Below are 21,487 nucleotides of genomic sequence, written 5' to 3'. Positions count from 1 at the left end.
AATGTTTGGGGGGAGATGCTTTGAAGTGACTCAAATATCCTATTTCCTTTTAAAGTTTTTCCCATTAGTTTTTGGATTTATCAGCAAGTCTTGTCTGCAATAATTGTTTATGTGGTATTCCAAGGATGATTTTCTATTTCCCTAGTTTTTTCTGAATTTATGAATTGGAATTCTTTTGTAACAGAGTTATCTCCTTTTTCTCACTTTTTTATTTAATCACTTATTTCAGCATGGACTTATTGATTTGGGGGATTGAATCCAATATTATCATTTTTATGTTTTTGCTCAAATTGCTCCAACTTTGGCAATTGGGAACTCTCTTGAGTTGGCTCATATGTCCTTTTGATAGTGCTCTTGTCCTCATTTTCTGAAGATGATGCTTTGTATTTTCCCTGTTCAGGCCTGTGACCACTCATTACTCTAAGGAAACCTCATTTACTACTAGAAAATGGCATTTAGAAATGAGGAAATGGGAGCTAGGTGTGCTGGCAAAGAACTAATTTTTGGTTTGTTTTTCCCTCATCGCTTTGTTGTTATTTATTTCATTGACTTCTGGTTTTTTTTATTCATTTATTCTGAATCTTTATATTTTCTCTGTTGCTTCCTCACTTCCACCCTCTTGAATGAAATAGATTTTTAAAAAATTGTGTCTCCTTATAAATGTATAGTGTTTAAAGCAACAAAATTTCCTTCCAGTTTTATTTTTATCTATGTTCCACAGTTTCTTTATTTGTAGTGTTTTCATTGCTACTCAATACTGAATATTTATTAATTTATCTTTAAAACGAAGGGTTATTTAGTAATTTGCTTTTATTTTTCAAACAAATGAGATGTGTTAAAGGCATCCCTTTAAGACATGTAATTCATAATTTAATGCATTATATTTAGAAGACATAATGTTATAATGTATATGACACTGGGCCTTTGGAATTTGAGGTTCCTTTTGAAATATAATCTCTGGTTTATTTTGGATAAATATTTGGTAAATATTCTGTGAATGTTAAAACAGAAAGTGAATTATCTGTCATGCAAAGAGTTCTATACATACATAACAGTTTAAGTCTACTAATTATAATATTTAGATACTTGCTAACATTGCTTCTTTTTGTTTGATCTGTAGGTTTCTCAGAGAGGTATGTCAGAATATTCTATTACAATTGTTGAACAATTTCTTTCTTTCTTAAGTTATATAAATTGTTGATAAAAATATACATGCATGTGCATACACGCTCAAGTACACATATGTTCTTGGTGGCTATATCTTCTTAATCTACTATTCCTTTTACCAGTGTAGGACATCTATGTTGGTTAGATCTTCCAGTTACCTACTTCTGCCTAACAAATTTATTGTAAAACCTAGGGGCATAAAACAAACGTTTTACTTTTTTTCACAGTTCTGTGAGTCACAAATGTGGCTGGGTGGTCTGTTTTTGATGTATGTGGTATCAGCTGGGGTGGCTGGGGCTGGAGGATCCACTTCTAAGATGTATCTGACAACTGGGCTTGGATGTTTCCAGTAGCTGGTGTATATATTGGAACTTCTTGGTACATTCTTTCCATATTTACTCCACCTGGCATCTTGCATTTCCTCATAGCAGGATAATTTCAGGGTAGCTGGGCTTCTTATATACAGAATATACTTACCCACTTTCACACACACCCCCCACTCCCAAAGTATCATCATCTTCCTCTGTATGGTCCCTCAAGTATACTACCTCTGGCTTTACCTCTGAGCTCTTGATTCTGTCCTTTGAACCATCCTTCCTTTTCCCAAAGAAATTGACTACATTTTCACCTGAATGGCCTTCTTAGCTTGCTTTTTGTCCACAGAAGTGAAGGAAAGAGGAGGTGTCTTTATTTTGTACTGTTTCTTTTCTTTTTGATTTCGAATGACAGTACTCCTACTTAATGCTATTCATTGAAGAATGTTCTGGGTTTTCTATGAATCTTATTGGGTTTCACTCTATTAGACAGAAGCCAGATTTTCAAATCTTTTTAAGATAGGCAATTTTCTCTCTTGGGCCCTGTGGCTACTGTGCAATAAAGCCTTAAAAATCTTAGAATCCCTATTATTTAACACAGAGTGTCTATGAGGCATACCTGTAAGACCATTAGGAGTCCTTTAGTCTAGCTGAAAGGCTCTATGAAACACTGCCTTACATCTTTCTGAGGTCCTAATGAAGGATTTTACAGATGCCCCTCTGAAGTAGTTCTTTGCTCTGAAGCCATTTTATATTCCAAGAATCTTTCGCTAGAAGAGATTTTTGCAATAATTGTCCACCCCCACCCCATTCTGGCTCTTTGGTATTTTTTCTAAATTTTACTCAAAAACTAAATAGCTCCATGGGACATTATTCGCAATAACCAAAAAGGTGAAACAACTCCGTGTCTATCAACAAATGAATGAATAAACAAAATACAGCATATAAATACATTGTAATACTCTTCCATTAAAAAGGAAGGAAATTCTGAAAACTGCTACAACATGGATGAGCCCTGAGTACATTAAACTGAGTAAAATAAGCCAGCCACAAAAAGACAAAGACTGTCTGACTTCACTTGCATGAAGTACCTGGAGTAGTCAAATTCTTAGGAATATAAATAAGAATAATGGTTTTACTTCAGGGTCTAGGCAGAGCAGGAAATGAAAATTATTGTTTAAAGGGTAGAGAGTTGTAATTTTGCAAGATGAAAAGAGTTCTGGAGATTGGTTGCACAACAATATAAATGTCCTTAACAATACTCAACTGCACACTTTTAAGATGTTAGGATGGTAAATTTTGTGTTATGTATATTTTACCACAATTACAAAATTTTAAAAGCCAAAACCAAAACTAAGCAGCTCCTCCTTTAGTCCATTTTTTTCTTTTTGTATCTATCATAGCCAGAAAAACCCAGGTAGCACTTTCTGCATTTGGCCTAGAAACTTCCTTAGGTAGAATCACAAGTTCAATTGTTCACAGGTGACAGTGTTGCCAAACTTTCCCCATATTATGTACCAAAGATTCCTTTCTCCTCTGCCTCCGATACCATTTTCCTCATTGTCTTAAGGGACAATGTCTTCAAAGTCTTAAAAGACTTACCCACATATTCCCGCTTTCATTAACCAACTCTTTGAAAGCCTTTCAATTTCTGCCGCTGGCTGGTCCTAAAGCTAGAGCCACATGTTTTAGGTTTTTGTTATGTCAGCAACACACTTCTAGGCACCAGATTTTGTTCTGGTTGTTAGGAGTAGATGATTGATGGCGGCTGGTCTATCAGCATCTGTTTGTATCAACTTTTTTGGCAGAACTTTTTCTCTGTACCCCTATCAATGTTGACTCTATGGGCTGCTGATGTCAATTTTTTTTTTTTGTAGTTATGGAGCAGGAAATTATTGTCCAAGGTAATAGAGGAGGAAGCAAAAGGAGAATTTAAAAACTTTCCTTGGGGCACCTGGGTGGCTCAGTCTGTCAGGAGTCCAACTTTACTCAGATCATGATCTTACAGGTCGAGCCCCACATCAGGCTCTGTGCTGACACCTCAGAGCCTAGAGCCTGTGTCAGATTCTGTATCTCCCTCTCTCTCTGCCCTGCCCCCCACTCATGCTCAGTTTCTCTCTGTCTCAAAAATAAATAAACACTAAAAAACTTTTTAAAAAATTTTCCTTCGGGGCACCTGGGTGGCTCAGTCGGTTGAGCCTCCGACTTTGGCTCAGGTCATGATCTCACGGTTTGTGGGTTTGAGCCCCACGTTGGGCTCTGTGCTGACAGCTAGTTCAGAGCCTGGAGACTGTCTTTGGATTCTGTGTTTCCCTCTCTCTCTCTCTGACCCTCCCCTGCTCATGCTGTCTCTCTCTCTCTCAAAAAAAAAATAAATAAAAAACATTAAAAAAAAACAAAAAACAAAACAAAACAAAAATTTTCCTTCAACCTTTCCAGTCTTTCTTTCCACTCATTCATCCATAGTAGCTCATTATAGTTTTCACTTTGCTTGAGTATTCTCTTTTTTTGGGGGGGAGGGCATTATTGTTACTACATCTGGCTTCTTTCAAGCATCTGCAGTTTCTTCAAGGTTAATTTTTGGGGTGGACTGATTTAGGAGTCAAGGAAAATTTCTTTTTAAGTTTTTATTTAAATTCCAGTTAGTTAATATGTGGTGTAATATTGGTTTCAGGTATAGAATTTAGTGATTCAACACTTATGTATAGCAGTGCTCATCATAAGAGGTACCCTCCTTAATCCCCATCACCTATTTAACTCATTCCCCACACACCTCCCCTGTGGCGACCATCAGTTTGTTCTCTATAGTTAAGAGTCTGTTTCTTGGTTTTCCTACCCCCCCCATGTTTGTTTAATTTGTTTCTTAAATTTCACATATGAGTGAAATCATATGGTATTTGTCTTTCTCTGACTGACTTATTTTGCTTAGCATAATACTCTCTAGTTTCATCCACATTGTTGCAAATGGCAAGATTTCATCCTTCTTTCATGTATTTACCCAAAGAATACAAAAATACTAATTCAAAGGGATACATGCATCCCAATGTTTATATCATCATTATCAACAATAGCCAAATTATGGAAAGAGCCCAAATGTCCACTGACTGATGAGTGGATAAAGATGTGGTATACACACACACACACACACACACACACAAAGGAGCTAGGGGAAAAATTACTAAGGTATGGACTATGGAAATTTTAGTCTGGTGGGAAAAACAGATCATTAAAATATGAAGAAGGTAACCACAGTGTATTATGGGGAGAATAGAGAAGCAGCTTCTAAATTTTTTTAAATATTTACTTATTTTTGAGAGAGAGTCAGAGCATGAGCAGGGGAGGAGTGGAAGGAGAGGAAGACACAGAATCTGAATAGGCTCCAAGCTCTGAGCTGTCAGCACATAGCCCGATGAGGGGCTCGAAGTCACAAACTGTGAGATCATGACCTGAGCCAAAGTTGGACACTTAACCGACTGAGACTTTTAAAAAAATTAAAAAAAAATTTAATGCTTAATTTTGAGAAAGAGAGAGAGAGGGGGAAGTAGCTTCTAAATCATATTTGGAATTCATGGAAGGCTTTAGAAAGGAGTCACGTAGGAGTTATGATAGGTAGAGCATAGTTTAGGCAAAGGGACTTCAGGTATAATGGCATGTATAAAAGAATGGCTTTCTGAGCTAAGATGAATTTTTAAGGACCCTACATGTAGTTGTGAATTGTCTGAAACAAAAGATGTATTCAGAAGAGTGGATGGAGACATTAATAGTAGGAGGGGCCAGAATATATGTTATACCAAAGAGCTTAGATTTTTACTCTTTAGGACAGTAGGAAATAATTGATTTTAAGCAAGGAATCGTTAGGATCAGATTGACATATTTCTAAATTTTCTTTTTTTTAATTTTAAAAATATTTATTTTTGAGAGAGACAGAGAGACAGTGTGAGCAGGGCAGGGGCAGAGAGAAGGGAAGACACAGAACCCAAAGCAGACTTCAGGACAGGAGCTGTCAGCACAGAGCTCAACTCAGGGCTTGAACTCATGAACTGCAAGATCATAACCTGAGCTGAAGTTGGATGTTAAATGACTGAGCCACCCAGGCGCCCCAGACTGACATATTTCAAAGATTGCATAGACAGCATAGTGTGATGCTTAAGCTCTAGTGCCCTTTGCTTGTTGTGGAAACCTTCTAACGTCCTGGAATGAGCCCTAGCAATGAGTTTTGTGGCCAACTGTTTAGTGTAAAATTTTAAAAAGGAGGATATTTTAACTGCAATGGTCTCTTACTACTGTAACTTGCTTCTATTACATTTTCCCTAGGCCGAGGGCATTTTAGAAACAGGCTAAGGGACGTTCAGGATTATTTCATTATATTAAAGTAGTTTGTAGTTACCTCTATGTATAGCTAAGTTATTGCTAGCCATCCTGGTATACAAATAGCTTCTGGTAATGATCTTGCTACCCACCCAGCAGTTAAAACACAAAGATCTAGGGCCAAAGGTCATATTGTGATACGTGTGTTCATGATTTTCCATTTGTTCCTTAAAGAAGGACCATAAGCCATATAAACATCACCTACAAACCAAGATTTTTACCTGGAGCCATAGAAGACAGGACCAAATCAGTAAGTTGTTGTAAAAAGTTTTTAGCCTTATGAGAAATGAAGACCTGAACCAAGGCAGTGGTAGCAGAAACGGAGGGGAAGAGTTAAGATGCAAGCAGCATTCAGGCAGTACAATCTAGGAACTTGGCAACTGTTTGGATTCGGGGGTTAGTTTCATAACGGATTGTCAACTTGGATAATTGGAAGGATGGAGGCCATTCATGGAGAAAGAACATATGGATCCCATTTTAGGCTTCTTGCATTTCAGGGGTCAGACAGGTAGAGAAAAAATGCTGGTCTGAGGCTCAGCTAAGCACCCAGGTGTTGGGAGATAGAATTTGCTATATTTTATTCTCTGGAATATATTTTCTTCACCTGTCTTTTTTGGCCCTTGCTTTCCAGTCCCCAGGCCAGGGAACCGCAGCCCCAAAGCTTCCCGGTGGCGCCTGCTCACCGGATGTGGGAGCAGCACTTCCGCCCCCAAGAGGCAGGCGCTCAGGGGACGCGCCACGCAGGGGCTGCTGGGCTCTCAGTCCGGTCCCACCTCAGTCGGTTCAGGGTAGCTAGTGAGTGGTTTTGCCTCTGCGTGGTTTTCAGCAGGATACCTTTTCCCACCGAGAGAGCGTTTTCTCCCCGTTTAATCCCCCAAACCTCCGCTTCCCCTGCAGGAAGTCAGGCATCTCCCCGAGGGCTTTGTAGGTCTCCCGGCACCGAGGCAGCGCAGCGGCGCTAATGAAGATGAGTCAGCACTGATTTCCCAGCTGGTAAACGCACGACTCATTACCTTTGGTGGTTTTGCACAAACCCCAGAAAGCTTCCTGAGCCGAGTTTACGGTCTGTGGTGACTTTTGGTTCTCGGATATGAATCCAGAATCAAGAGGGAAACCGCTCAGTGATTAAGATACCTATTTCTTAAGCCGGAAAGGGACCGGAGTAATTGCAGCCTCCCGGAAGCCCAAAGTGGCCAGTGTTCCTGGGCAAGTGGGAAGATTTGCACTATCTTGTGACCAAGCTCAGCGTAGCAGGATAGTTGAGGAAAACCTGATCTCGTTTTTACTGACAGATGTGGAATAACTAAAAATGTATAGTTTTTATTAGTTTACTACTTACAAATGTATTCTAAATAAGCCGTTCATGGCAGAATACCAAAATGTACTAGACCGTAGTAGTCCAGGGGGAAATTCTGTGTCGTTGAAGACGGCTGGTAAGGGAGTGTGGTATGACCTGCTGTAATTATACCTTGAACCGCTGGTTCAATTAGAAGTCTGTCCACTCTTTAAAAAAACAAAAATGAAAACGTAACCATTCTACTGACCTGCTTGAAGTTGCTTTTGTTTTTGTTCTTTGGAATTGCACTTTTTACTTTGTAGTATGACCCACACTAGAGTTCAGCCACGTGAAGGCAGGACTTTTTTTTTTTTTCTTCCTGCTTTCTATTGCATTTCAAAGCCAAGAACGGTTTTGGCCCAAAGTAAGCATTCGACACACTTATTGACTGAGAAAATTAAACACGTTGCTTTTCAAGAAGCAGGAAGTAGAGCCTGCAGTGGGCTTGCATGATTGGCATGACCTATGTGGAACTTAGTTCTACTCAAAGTCCTACAAGGAAAGGCAATCAGAAAATGAACAAATGTTAATGAAGTACCTTCTATACCCCAAATGATCTTTCCAAATCCCCCAGAATTTACCATCTCTTCTCCATTAAACATTCTGACATTGTTATATTTGGGCCTATGTGGTTCACCTCTGCGGCATCTCTGATAGTGGTGTACGCATACCAGAAATAAGTATTTGTTGAAAGAGCATGGGAGGAAACTGGATAAGGCATTAAGTTACCTGGGAATTCATTAATTTATCACATGAACAGCCATTTGTTTTACAGAATTATGGTCCACAATTCCGCAAATTGTGTCTTTTGCAAATTGAGGTTTGTTTCTCTGAAGGATTTGTAAGTTTTCTATGAAAAATTTTGGGTTTTCATCTCAGTGATCCTCTGAAAAATTAAGTTTAATGTGTTCTGGGCTATCTGGATAACCAAATACTAACAAGAGGTTTTGGTATCTCTGTTTTCTATCTCTTTTGACCATGTTAGCACTACCTAGTGTAGTACTTTGTTTCAGGTTAATAAGGAAAGATCAGAGGCAGCATTAAAAAACATAAGTGACTTATTCACCCCAAATTAAGCCCAAATGACATTAAGTTGCTTTGTGGGAAGATTTCACAGTAGTTTAAAAGGAGAAAAGAGAGAGATGAGTCATAATATGTGATAAAATAGGCTTGCTAAAGTCAGTACTGTATTCCTATTCTGAGAGGTGATTTAGTTTGGCCAAACATAATCATTGGTGTTTGGAAATTAATATTTTAAATTTAAATTTTGTTGACTTTACAGTTTTGTTTGCATTTATTTCATAATTTTGTCAGTTTTTTTTTTGTAGTACACGAACTATAATATGAAGAGTTTGAGCCTAACCTGATATTTGTACATATTTATAAAATCATGATGAAAATAGTTTAAATTGGGAACAAGAGACCTAGGAAAATGTGTTTTTGCTATACTCAAGTTTGTGAAAAATGACATTACAAAGCTTTGAGCTTTAAGGCCCAGAACATAGAATATTTATTTTAATGAAGTGCAGGTGGTGACAGTTCACTGTAGGAAAAATGTTTCTGCTACTAGTAGTGCTCTGGTAGTGAAAAATAGAAGAGAGGGATCTTAGCAAGATGAAAATGTAAGAAGATCAGTTGGAGAAAATGGAAAAATTTTAGATAAAATTGGAGCTTTCTTTGCGGTTTTGCTTTTGGCTCTGAATTTGTGAGTTCTCTTTCTTAGTGATTTTTCTCAAATGGCAAAGTGAAATGCAGTGTTTTTGTTTCCAGAGTTAAGAGAAGAAAATTGCTAATCACCACTTCTGTAGATGGTGTAAATCTCTGGTTTGGAACTCTGGGAGACCTAAAGAGCTGTTTAAAGTCACTGTGGTAGAAGATTGGAGGAAAGAGATGCTATCCTTCCCGCCCCACCTCCCCATCCCTGGTCTTGCATGGGAAAATAGGAATAGAAAGAAATGAGGTGAAGCTTTGTTTTGGTTTTACTTTAATAGAAGGGGTACTTGAGGCAGGTGTTATTTTAGAGTCAACTTTGCTACCATGTCCAGAGCAAAGGTGTCAGGAATTCAGCCACTCGACAAATATTTATGGAGCACCTCTATGGGCCAGGCATTATATGGAGAGCTGAAAACAGTGAGCAATACAGGGACTATGCCTATGGGACTTAGGTAAAACTAATACTTGGTGATTCTGTTGTATTATGTGCCTATCTTCACAGGGTACACTTGAGTTGAATATGAGTGGGCAATGTGAAAAATTTTAGGGCACTCTTTATGTTGATTTGTTGATTTCTGGGATGGAATACAGAGTTAGATATTGTAAAGGCTCAGATTAATTTGTTCTTATCTTTCTCTGTTTTAAAGGGGTGTTATGAAAGTTGACATAAATCTTCAGAAAGTGGACATTGACCAATGTTCAAGTGATGGCTGGTTTTCAGGAACTCACAAATGCCACCTTAACAATTCAGAGGTAAGAACATGAAGATAAAGCCCTCTGAAATCAGAAGCTCAGAAATGTATAACTTTCGAATTATGTTGTATTTGTACGGGTAAGTGAACAAGAGGCATCTTACTGGGAAAGAAAAATCTCCTCTGCAGTTCTGAATGTTGCCAAAGGAACTGGAAGAGGGGTAGAAAATGTTATGCAGAATAACTGTTCATTTGGCCGAAGCTAAAAATATGTCTAAGTTTTGCTTTAGTTAAAGGCTGACCCTATTCTTCAGAATGGGGCTTAAATTAAAATAGCCATGAAGTGAGAAACCCCAGGAAGGGTCAACCAGATTATGTACATTTTTATGCAGTGTGATGCTTGTTGAAACATAGATGCTATACATTCAGACATGCTGCCATCTGGTAGAAAAGCAATAAAGTATGGCAGGGCAATTTTGAGAACAAAGAGAAAACTATACAGGGACCTGGATATGAAATATGTATACTTGTGTATGTTTTTCCAGTTTGCAGCTCCTGTCTGTGCTCGATGTCATTGGCTCTGGTTGGTTAAAAAAAACAGGCCTAGAGCTCATACCTCTGGAAAGAAGATTGTTACTTGTCTTTTGTAGTTGCAGAGAAGAAATGTGATGCCATCCTGATTTCATTCTCAGTATCTATCTCTCAGGTCACCAAATGCTGTGAAACAGCTGTACAATAAAATTCCTGATCGTAAATGAATTCTTGGGCTATCCTAACTTTGAGTCCGTGAATTTGTCAGGAAAGTCAGCTTAATTTATTTAAAATACAGGGGATATTGCCATAAATGGAGTAATTTAAATCTTCAATTTAAATTTTTGCTCCTGTGGAAGATGATTTTATGTAGTCCATTTTTTTACCTTCTTACATAATCTTTATTTTTTAATTTTAATTTTATTTTAATTTCAGTATAGTTAATATGCAGTGTTATATTAGTTTTAGGCAATTTTAAGGTCAGAAAGTTTAAAGCAGAAGGATACTATCAGTAAGTGTTTATTTGTGCCATTATACAGAGAAGAAAAGTGTGCAGGCATGAACACTGGTGTACATGTATGTACATGTACCCATTGCATGCTTCCCATGTGCAACCTTCCCATATCCTGCCATATACAACCCACGTATTTCCATACCTTCATATCCTGCCACTCCCAAAAAAATCTTCCAGTGTTTCACACATTCCCCACTACCCCTATACTATACCTCCTCCTGTCCCCATACTCCCTACCACAATATCTCTCAACCCTCCCACCCACTAAAACCCCAAGAAACCCTCATAACTCCCCACCTCCCTCTAAATCCATCACATAACCCTGCCATATCCCTGTAACTCCTACTTCCTTAGGACCCTCTGTACATTCCTACATATTCCTACACCCCCTCCCACATTTCTGTACATCTTCACATAGCCCACCCTGCACACAGCCCTCACTTCCTTCTCTCCCCCCACCCCCAAATTGGGATTCAAATGATGTAAGTGAAGTGTGTCAGTCTTATCAATTCATAGAAGCCAGGGCCCTCTTTTTGCTTCCTTTCCCTTTTTGTTCTTATGAGTTTTGAACTTTTCTGAGTTTCCACTTCCCTTTGGATTCATTCCAGCATTTCTAAAGGTAGGAATCTCAATCACTGATCTCGTGAACATCTTTAGCCTGATCATTATCTCCACGCCAATAGCGTGTAGCTATTTAGTTTTGTCTTTCAGCCAGGGTGGAATTTGTTTCTGCATGAGTGTTGTAGTGTGGATATGGGCTCATTTCTGTATAGCCTTGTTTCCGTGGTGCTCCGGGGTGGTTCAAATAAGTAGTCTGTCTACAAACAAGGAGGTGTTTACTTTTCAGTTTGTTACAGTTGCTGCCTGCCTCCCATAATCTTTGTATAGTTTGTTTGTTTCCTTCAAGCACTTCTGTTTGACTAGATGGTTATATTGAAAGAACCTCTATCTCCTTTTGGAAGATTGATTTATTTTCATTGCACCAAGATTACTAATTTTCTGGGTGCTGTGTCTTTTTAAAGCTTTCAAATAAAAGAAGTTATATCAAGACAAAAAATCAAGGTAAAATATCCTCTGTTCTGGTTAAGAAAGATTAGGTTGCAACGTGTAACTCCCATTATATATGGGAGCATTGTATTTATTAGATTCCTACAGGAAAAACTGGGAAAACATGTCCTACAAAGCAACTGACAGTTCTATGAATTTCGTTTGAAAATGTTGTAGAAAGAAGCTTAATGATCAAAAATAAAAATAACAGCAACAAACAACGTACAAAATGCGTGTTTTGACTTAGACTCTGGCTCTCTCCACCCTCTCTCCTGCCCAGGTGCTAGAATGGAGATGGGAGATGCTGGTGTCCTGGGCTGGGCCCCTGAGGCCTGTGGTGGGTAGGCTGATCCCACTGGCCTCTGTGGAGCAATTCACACTGTGGTGTGGGACTCCTCTAAGATTCTGCTGTTGATGCTGGTCACTCTAGGCACCTACAACTATTCCATATCACATCTTCAGTCTAGGGACTAGTAGTGGTCTTTCAGTGAGTTGGAGACTAGGAACTGGCTTCTCTCAACCTTTTGATTGCTTGGAAAAACAAAGAAAAATCACTTGTTCGGGGTATTTTTCATCTGCACTGGCTCTCCTTTGTTCCTTGTCACATGTCTTCTGTTACAGACCCCAAAGATCACTATGTAAACCGGCTTATTTTGGGAAGTACTTAACATGATTCATATTTGTCGGGTGTAGGGGCCTATGTATATGAGTATCCGTATCATTAGAAACAGAGATACTCATGTTCATTGTGGGTTTTATCTTGCCAAAGTTTCACATTCTTCTCTTGCAAATACTAGTGGAAGTCACACATTTTAGTTTCATTGAGGCAAACTTTTCACTTTTAAAATGTTTCTGGTGTGTTGAATTTTTAGGCTCCAGGGTATCTTAAACGAGAATAGTGAGTCTGATGTTGGAAACAGACAAGGGGCATGTGACCGATGACAGAAAAGCCTCAGGAGCATTTTAGAAAGGCATGGGATGGTTTGTGAGGAAAATAATTTCTCAATGAGTTTGGGTCCTTTTGGGGACCCAAAGGGTTCCTTAGGAGGCCACTACGTATTTTTCGAAGGGCAGAGTAAAACAGGATCTGAGCTGACATCCTGCACTGGATTGCAGGATTATTCTGGCTATTTTGTAAGTGATCCACATCACTGCAATAAGGATTTGATCATGCTGTCAATGTTCGTTTCAGTGATCTTTGGCCCATTTTTATATGGTTTGCATTGAGTACACAAAATACTCTCTTACAGAATACTTTTTAAAAACATTAAAATAATCAATATTCATTTTTGTTTTAACGGTTTTCTTTTACGTTGTTTCCATTATAAAAACTTTTAAATCACTAAAGTAGGACAGTAGCCTTGAAAATTTTTAAGCATCTGCCCATTAGGATATGTGTACTTTTAATCTAGAAAGTATATGAGTCTTTTCTTATATATATATATAAAAGAAATATATATATAAGAATAAATATATACATTCTATATATCATAAATTAGAAAAGTTTGAGGAAAAGATAAAATAATATTTTAATGTAGAAGATATATTATAAAATTATATCTTTAATAAAAATAGTGAACTGATTCATAATTATGTTTCATCACTTTTTAAAACTTTGTTTAATTCTTAGTAATACAATGATTCAGAGGTCTCTAAGTTCAGTTTATTTTTATACTTTGTTTTAATGTCTGTCATGGTTGAAAATATTCCTCACAAGGATATGTTATTCCAAATTGAAGGAATAAATTGTTGACTGTGTTTGCTAAATTACAGTGTTCATTTTTTGGTTCCGTTTACCAATTTTGGAAAGGTTTTTGCAAAATTCAGCTGGTAGTCTTTCATCTAACTTGATGTCAGTTGGTCCTTACACACTATTTGGAAAGCTGGGAATTTAAAAAATTTTAAGGGAATAGGATAAAAAGTCCACTCAAACATTTGTGAGGAATATTTTCAAACAGATTTGGAAATTTTATTTCCAACTTCACACCATACAGTTAATGAGTATTAATAGTTTTTGGCAATGAAAACACTGAAAACGTTTCCAAATAATGTACCCATTTTCAAAATGCTCACTTGAAAAGGCTCATGGATTACAATGGATCCATACATGGATTATTAAAATGTCACTTTTTCTTTGAAGGAACAGTTCATATTTTTGAAAATACCTGCCACATAGGCACTACTGACAATCACTTGTCATCGTAGAGAAGGTCAGCAAATTTGGAACATTTATACATAACTAATCTTTCAGTTTGGAAACAAGTAGTTCCCTTTGAGATACTCAGAAAATCACTGTGTGGGAAAAGATTTTCTAGCATACCATCTCATTATGAAAAGTTGTAAATGTTTTACAGTTGAAAATAATGTACTCTGTAAATCCACTTATATGGTCAAATGTAAATGATAATGCATTGAATGTGAGAGCTAGTGAAGGACCCAATTAACCACCGTCAATATTTCTGTGTCCGAGTTTCTAGCTTTCCTTCAGGATCCCTCCAGTGACTTATCAGTATTGTGGTCCTATGGCATGTGGACTGAGTAAGCGCATTAATGTCAATCCAAGTCTTAAATTAGTAAAGCTTAATTTCTTTTTTCTTTAAATAAAAAGGTTAAATATAAATAGAAGTTCTATTTTCTTTTCACATGCCAGTTAACTTTGTGTCGTCTGCTGTGTAGACTACTTCTTAAGGTTATCAGATGTACAGTTCTGTCTGGAATCCCCAGAATGGCTGTGTTGTCGGATCGGCCAATGGTTTTGTATAGCTCTAAGATAGTTTTCAGGTATCTCTTTTTTCCACTGAATGGATTACATGAGAATCTACTTGTCACTCTTTACTACCGCATTAAATCTAAGTTAACTAATCTCTAAAGGCATATTTTCAGAAAGTTGAAAATGTAAGAAAAATGTCATTTAGTTTGCAAGAAAAGAAATTTAATGCAAAAATCTAAGGAAAGCAGAAGGAGTTAATCATTCTCTTTTTGAAAGCTGTTTCATCTACAGAATATAGCTTACTCATTTGACTACAGCAAGATTTAGAGGCCTTTTCCAGAGATCTCTTATTTAATTCAATTTGACTGAGTGAAATTGCATAGACACAGCTGTGTGTTAGTTCTCTTCTTGTGGCCGCAGTCTCACCAATCTCTTCTCTTTAATTTCTCCTTTTCTCTAGCAAGGTTCTGCTTTACACAGGTTGCTGTTCACTGATCTCTAGAACTCTGCTGTTTTATATGATAGTCACTAGTCACATTATGGCTATTGAGATATAAATCAGTTAAATTTAAACAATACTAAGAATTCAGGTCCTTCCTAGCCTCATTTCAAATGGATAATAGCCACATGTAACTAGTGGCTACCATATTGAACAGTGTAGTGGACAGCTAGCCTCTAGAATATGGTCTAGCTTATAGCGTAGTTAAAACACAAAGATTATTGAAAGTTTTCAAATCTCTGAATTTTCTTGTATAGTAACACTGCCTTTAAATCCACTAAGGGTCATTTAAGGACAAACTTGAAATGAATTTTGGCTTATACAGGCATTCTTATGATCTACTGTATTAACTCAGTTGGAAATAAATATTGAGAAACTTGCAAACGATTTTTATTGCCAATATTTTACACTGAAAACTGTAAAAATCTTTCAGTAAATGGTGAAAAGTAAATACTGGCAATCTTTACATATTTAAATTTCTACTGTATTTGTAGTAAAACTTCTCTTTTTCCTTATTGCTAACACAAAACATGGTTAACATGAAGTCATACTCCCCTGCTAGAATATAGGGCAAGCACCTGATGCATTTGTTGAATTAATGGAGGCACCCCACTCTGTAACTAGATGGCCTCCCTATATCATACAGCCACTGGTTTTGATATCCCACTGAAACTGCCCAAAAGTAGATTTAAAATTTTTTTCTTCCTAGGAGTCATTCAGATATTTGAAGACTGCTGTCAGTCTGCTTCTAAGTCTTCTTTCTTCCAGGCTAAATATCCCCTGGTTCAATCGAGTATCCTTGCTTTACTAGGCTTAACAAAAACGGGCCATACTACTACTGTATGGATCCCCATTTGTTTCTGAAGTTGTAAAACCCTAACTTGTTTGATTTTGTTACATAGTCCTTCTTTCTTAAATTAATAGAAACTGATTACAGTTTTCAGAGTTTTTCCATTATGCTCCTGAGAGTTATTTGGACGAGATATTCTGGAATTGTTCCCAAAGTAGGGTTAGGAATCACTATTCCAAAATAATAGTACTGGGGTACCTAAAAAGTCAGTTAAGGGAAAGCTGGCTTTCTCCTTTAGAGAAAAGAGGTTTTCAGCAACTGAGCTAAGAGTTCAACAGTGGCTGTCGCCATCTTGTGGTAGGGGAAAGAGAAAGACAGAGACACGGACAGAAAGGGAGAGGGAAAAGAGGAGGAAGGGAATGACTGGTAGGAACATGTAAAATCACTATTAGAATACTGTGTGCTTTTCCTTAGTTCAAAGCTGGTTTGCATGTAGATTCTGGTCAAATCGTGGACCACTGTTTCTAACCTTGGTCATGCTACCCAGTTCTGACCGGCTACCCAGGTCGGTTCACCGCTGATTAGATACCTTAGGCTTCTCTGTTTAATGCCCAATTTAAAAGTTTGCTGAACAATTTGTCTTATTAATACTTATGATTAACAAGCTATATGTTTTATTTTCCATGGGACACATTTTCTAATAGATTAATTCAAATTCATTGTTTTTATTCATTCAATGTATATTTATTTAGCAGCTGCTATTTGCCAGGTACTGTTTAATACAGTGGTCAAGAAGAGGAAATCCATAAGTTAAAAGAAATCATTTCATTCTAGAGGGGACCAGAGAGCTTAAAATTATATCAGTTGACTTTAGCTTCTTAAGTAAATTCTTAGCAACTAACTTTACTAAGGGACTTAAAGTACCATACAGTAATTTTTGAGACGTAGGAATGAATAATCCTTATTATAAAAGATAAGTCATTGCACATCCTCCAGAATTGCAAGAATTTACTTATTGAATTGGCAAATGGTAAAAAAATTATAATACTTAGTGTTGGCGAGGTTTTAGCAAAATGGAATTCTCATGCAATATTGATAGGGATGTAGATGGTTCTTAGAGTTTTTGGAAATATGGTGAAATGTATCACCATTGTGAATTGAATTCTTCCTTATACCATCTGTTTTGTTTCTTTCTACTTATACTTTGAATAAGTTTTAGAAGAAAGTAAAAAATTAGAATAAATACATAAGTATTGGACTACTTATTACAGTATATTGTTTATTGTAATAAAAATTTAGAAACAACTTAAATGCATAACAAAAAAGAATTGATTAATAAATTATGATGCACGGTAAAAACACAATACTGTATTGCTATTTAAAATGATGATATCAGGGCACCTGGGTGGCTCAGTCAGTTAAGCCACTTCAGCTCAGGTCACGATCTCACGGCTCATGAGTTTGAGCCCCGCGTCAGGCTCTGTGCTGACAGCTGTGAGCCTGGAACCTGCTTTGGATTCTGTGCCTCCCTCACTCTCTGCCCCTACCCTGCTTATGCTCTGTCTCTGTCTCAAAAATAAATATTAAATTAAAAAAAAATAAAATGATGATATCATTCTTCATTCATTGATATGGAATGATGTCCATGATATATAGTAAGGAAAGGAATCAGGTCCGCCAGCATGGTTTAAGAATAAGAATTTTGGGATATAGAGAGAAGTGACATTAAGCAAGAACGTCTGTTTGAAACGTATTAGTAGATGAGTAGAATTGGTAAGAAGCAGCCAACTTTCCCTGAAAACAAGCTTTTAAAGTTTAGGAAGTGAAATTTATAACTATGGGAATTATGTGCAGAGTGATTTCTATAAGGTAGCTCATTATTTGTATTTGTAAGTGGGTAGACTGAAAGGGAGAGGGCAAATGCAGTCTCAAAAGAAAAGTCTATCTTTTAACTGTTCACGGTATCTCTAGAACTTTATGGAGCTGGAAAGAAGAGAATGGAGAAAGAGAGTCAATTTGAAGAATCCCGAGAGTATCTATGGCAGATTCACTGTTTTATTCAGAGACTCCTTTTCTTTTTTTGGCTGACAGTGAGGATTGCCAATGCAAACAAACAATCCCCCAAATCAGAGGTTACAGTTGGAAGTAGATGAATACACAGTAAAAACTGTGGGTGGGTTTCACTCTTCTGTTCTTTCAACTCAAAGATTTTATCAAAATCTTAAAAATAAAGCTTCTTCTTAACATTAAAACTAATAACCACTGCAGCTACTTAGTAGCACTTGCTTTTGGTTAAGAATTATTCCACCTTCTTTGTTCTACATGTTTTGCATGCATTAATTTTACCGTTATAGTCTCCATTTCCCAATGAAATAGGCCTAGAGAGGTTCAATAACTTGCCTCTAATCACACAGTTAGTAATTGGCAGAGTTGGAATTAGAATTCAGGTTTTCTTGATTCCAGAGCACAATTTTTTATACAACTATCTTCTATTTATTATTATTTTCTAGGAAACATATAATGGATAAATCTATACTAGACTAGTAGTGAGCATATATGGGGGGTTTTAGATTACCAAGTATATTTAACTTTGGAATTTGGATAGAAGAGACTAGGGGATATTGTCCTATGTTGGTGTCACTTTAGACATGGTACATAGGCATTGCTTAAGTGACTGCTGTGAAAATCTCACATCCCTTTCACTGAAGAGAGGAATTAAGCTTAGGCTTTGGATTTGTGTTTAAGAAGCCGTTGAATGGACTGATGCTAACTTGCAGTGAAGGTCATAGCAGTTTGTTGTAGTGTTTTATTTGGGACCTTGTGCTGGTCAGAAAGTTCATCAGGTCTTTGAAAAATCATACAGGAGACACGTTTTTAAAAATAACATTCATCAGGGGCACCTGAGTGTCTCAGTAGGTTAAGCGTCCAACTTCGGCTCACGTCATGCATGATCTTGCGGTTCCATGAGTTTGAGCCCCGCGTCGGGATCTGTGCCAATAGCCCAGAGCCTGGAGCCTGCTTCAGATTCTGTGTCTCCCTCTCTCTCTGCCCTTCCCCCACTCATACTCTGTCTCTCTCTCTCAAAAATAAAATAAAAACATAAAAATATTAAAAAAAGAATAACATTCATCAAAAGTTAAAAATCAGAGACTAAAAAGATTTTGCTGAGTTGGAGAAATGAACATGTCTCTCAAGATGAAAGTTAACAGCAACGAAGCTAAGAACCTGACTATGAATAAGGAAATCTATCTTTTTGAACATTGGAAGAATGATATGGTTTAGTTGTAGCACATGTAAACAGCAATATTTGGGAGAATAGTTGAAAGTTCAATATGAGTCAGTAGTATGGTATGGCTGCAAAACAGCAATAGCAAAAGCCAGCTTAGCCTTAGTCTAGATCTTGGGAGGTTCACATCTCACTGTCTTCTCAACTTAACAGAAAATACCTCAAATAGTATGACAAGGGATATAGAAATTGAAAATAAAATATCACTAAGGACTTTAGAACCTTATGTTTTTGAAGACTCAAAGAAATTAAGGATGTTTTTTCAGGGAAGAGAAGACCCATGGTCTGACAACTGTTTTCAAACATGAAAGTAGCTATTAAGTGACTATTTATGTGTTTTCTGAAAGGACCCAGGGTCTAGGCTGTGACTTATCAGGAAGCCAGTAGGAACTACTGAAGGCTCTGGTTAGCTCCGTGCAACTAGAACTTTTGAACAACCAAAATTATTCAAAAGTTGAGAATATGTATTTTTTAAACATGAATTTATAAATGTGAATGTTGGAATTATTCAATCACACGGTGCCAGGATGACTATTTCATGAGGATGCTATAGGCTTTAGTACCACTTGACAGATTTTTCAGGGTTCATAAAAATTTCATGCAACATTGCTGTAGGGTTGGACTTGGTGCCTCCTAAGCTTCTCTGCAACCCTAAGGTTTTATAGTCCTGGTATACTGTAAAGGGAAACACTGAAAGGTGCCTCCACCCAAACACAGCACTCTGATTTTCCTTGTATTGACAATGCCTTGGATTCTCACACTGACTGTGGTTATGCCTGAGATTCCTCAAACCTGAGATTTTCTGATTTTTCTCTGTGATAATGGTAAAGCAAACTATAATTCATCATTACCACCTTCATTTGAGCCAGCTGATAGGATCTTCCTTCCAATTACTCAGTAGGCACTTTGGGCATTACAAAGTCATGATATTTGATATCTGCTCCTAAATAGCACTCCTTTGTATACATTCCATATCACAGTATTGTATCATCAATCTTGAACCTGTCAACCTATTGTGTAAGACATTAGGTGTCAAACTGATCCAGCTTTCAGGTGGCCAAAACAAATTTCTAAGACATGTGGCAAACTCACATACAAATTTGGATGAGGGTCAGTAACAGAGGGTTCCATCTTGTAGGTGTGTGAGTGGCAACCTCAGAAGTTCCTTGCCAGTGGTGGTACTCTTGGTTCCCTCGATGGCGTGGCTTGGGATGGTAGGAATGTCCAGTTTGAAACAGGACTCGAAAGGTATGGTCCTTGTCCTTAGACACAAGTTGGTGAGGGCTGTACATATTGTCGTGACATCAGCTAAGAGGGGAGGTAGGTGTTAAGGGAAGGGGCCCACTTCTAGGGAATTAGAATACAAATCAGAACATAGGAGTAAAGCAAGGGTGCATATGGAGGATTGCAGCTCACTGGGTACAGAGATACCAAAGGGATCCACTGTGTTTATGATAATATATAAATATATTTTAGGCTCTAAATCTTTGCTGAAGACAAACTCCTTAAATACTCCCAAACTTCTCTGTGTCCTAGGGTGAGAGTGGGGTCCAGTTTTCAGGTGGGAAATTAACAGCCTATTCAGAGGGCTAGAGTAGGCTGGGGTAAGAGGTTGACTTGCATACATTAATGGATATGAACTCAAAGTAACAGACTTTCTTGATCTTCTCAATTTGGTGAGAAAAGCTAGTGAACATATTTGGAATTTGTAGCTAAATTTATAATGGAGCCAATCAGGAGAAAAAAAGTCTACCTATTAAACCTTTGCTTTTGTCATATTCAGTAGCAGAAAAATTGCTACTTGTCCAATTCTAGATATGAGAAGCAATCAGAATATACAGTAAGTGCTTGAGGGTGACTTTTCTAGGGTTAAATATAGCTTTGCATCATTAGCTTATGTGGGAAAAAATCCCATTATGACAGCAAATCAGATCTAATCTGGCACTCCCTCTGCTACAATTATATAAAATATGGTGGAAACTTGTCAAAGCTTTCAGTGAGAAATGAGGCTCCTGATGCTTGGCAGCCCCCTTTTTGAGCACAGTGAAGAATCATGTTGCTTAGTTACAGCCTTTGGCTGATTTAGAAAGCTTTAACTGACTGTATTATACAAGAGTTAAACTCTATTCTTTGATATCCTTTTTTTCTCTTAAAAGAAAAAGACTTATTTACCACCTTCCTAATTTTTTTTGGGTTTTTTTTGGTGCCTTTACCAAGTCACTGATGTGTATTCATCCAGGGCAAGTTTTGATTTGTCATTATTTTTCCCTCCCCAGCGTTTATAGATTGAATGAGAACAAGTGGGTGGTTGATGATACAAGCAGAAAGTATTGAAATAACTTAAGTACTTTTGCCCTCAAAGTAATTTACAAGTGTCTGTTTCAAAATTGTTTATCATTTGAAGTCTTTATGTTTTTGCCCTCTTTCAGCTTACTCATAGTTTGGGTTGCTGTTGTCTTTATAATGTACATGAATGTGTGACATTTAATTAAATTTTTGTATTTCAAGATGTAAACTCAC

At 37.3% G+C, this 21,487-nt stretch overlaps 1 protein-coding gene across 1 annotated transcript in view; it reads left to right on the top strand.

The window, feature by feature from the left end:
- Positions 1–21,487, top strand: part of GPR158 (G protein-coupled receptor 158) — a 404,671-nt gene that overhangs the window by 29,257 nt on the left and 353,927 nt on the right. Inside the window, exons 3-5 of the mRNA XM_077772475.1 lie at positions 6,481–6,626; positions 6,747–6,919; positions 9,546–9,651. Coding sequence (XP_077628601.1) covers positions 6,481–6,626; positions 6,747–6,919; positions 9,546–9,651 — 425 coding nt within the window. The remainder of the gene's footprint in view (positions 1–6,480; positions 6,627–6,746; positions 6,920–9,545; positions 9,652–21,487) is intronic.

This window comes from Crocuta crocuta, unplaced genomic scaffold, assembly GCF_008692635.1.
Source record: "Crocuta crocuta isolate KB4526 unplaced genomic scaffold, BGI_CrCroc_1.0 scaffold96, whole genome shotgun sequence".
In the NCBI taxonomy this organism is placed as follows: domain Eukaryota; kingdom Metazoa; phylum Chordata; class Mammalia; order Carnivora; family Hyaenidae; genus Crocuta; species Crocuta crocuta.
The sequence above is the reverse complement of the archived record's forward strand: the minus strand, read 5'-3'. Positions and strand labels throughout refer to the sequence as shown.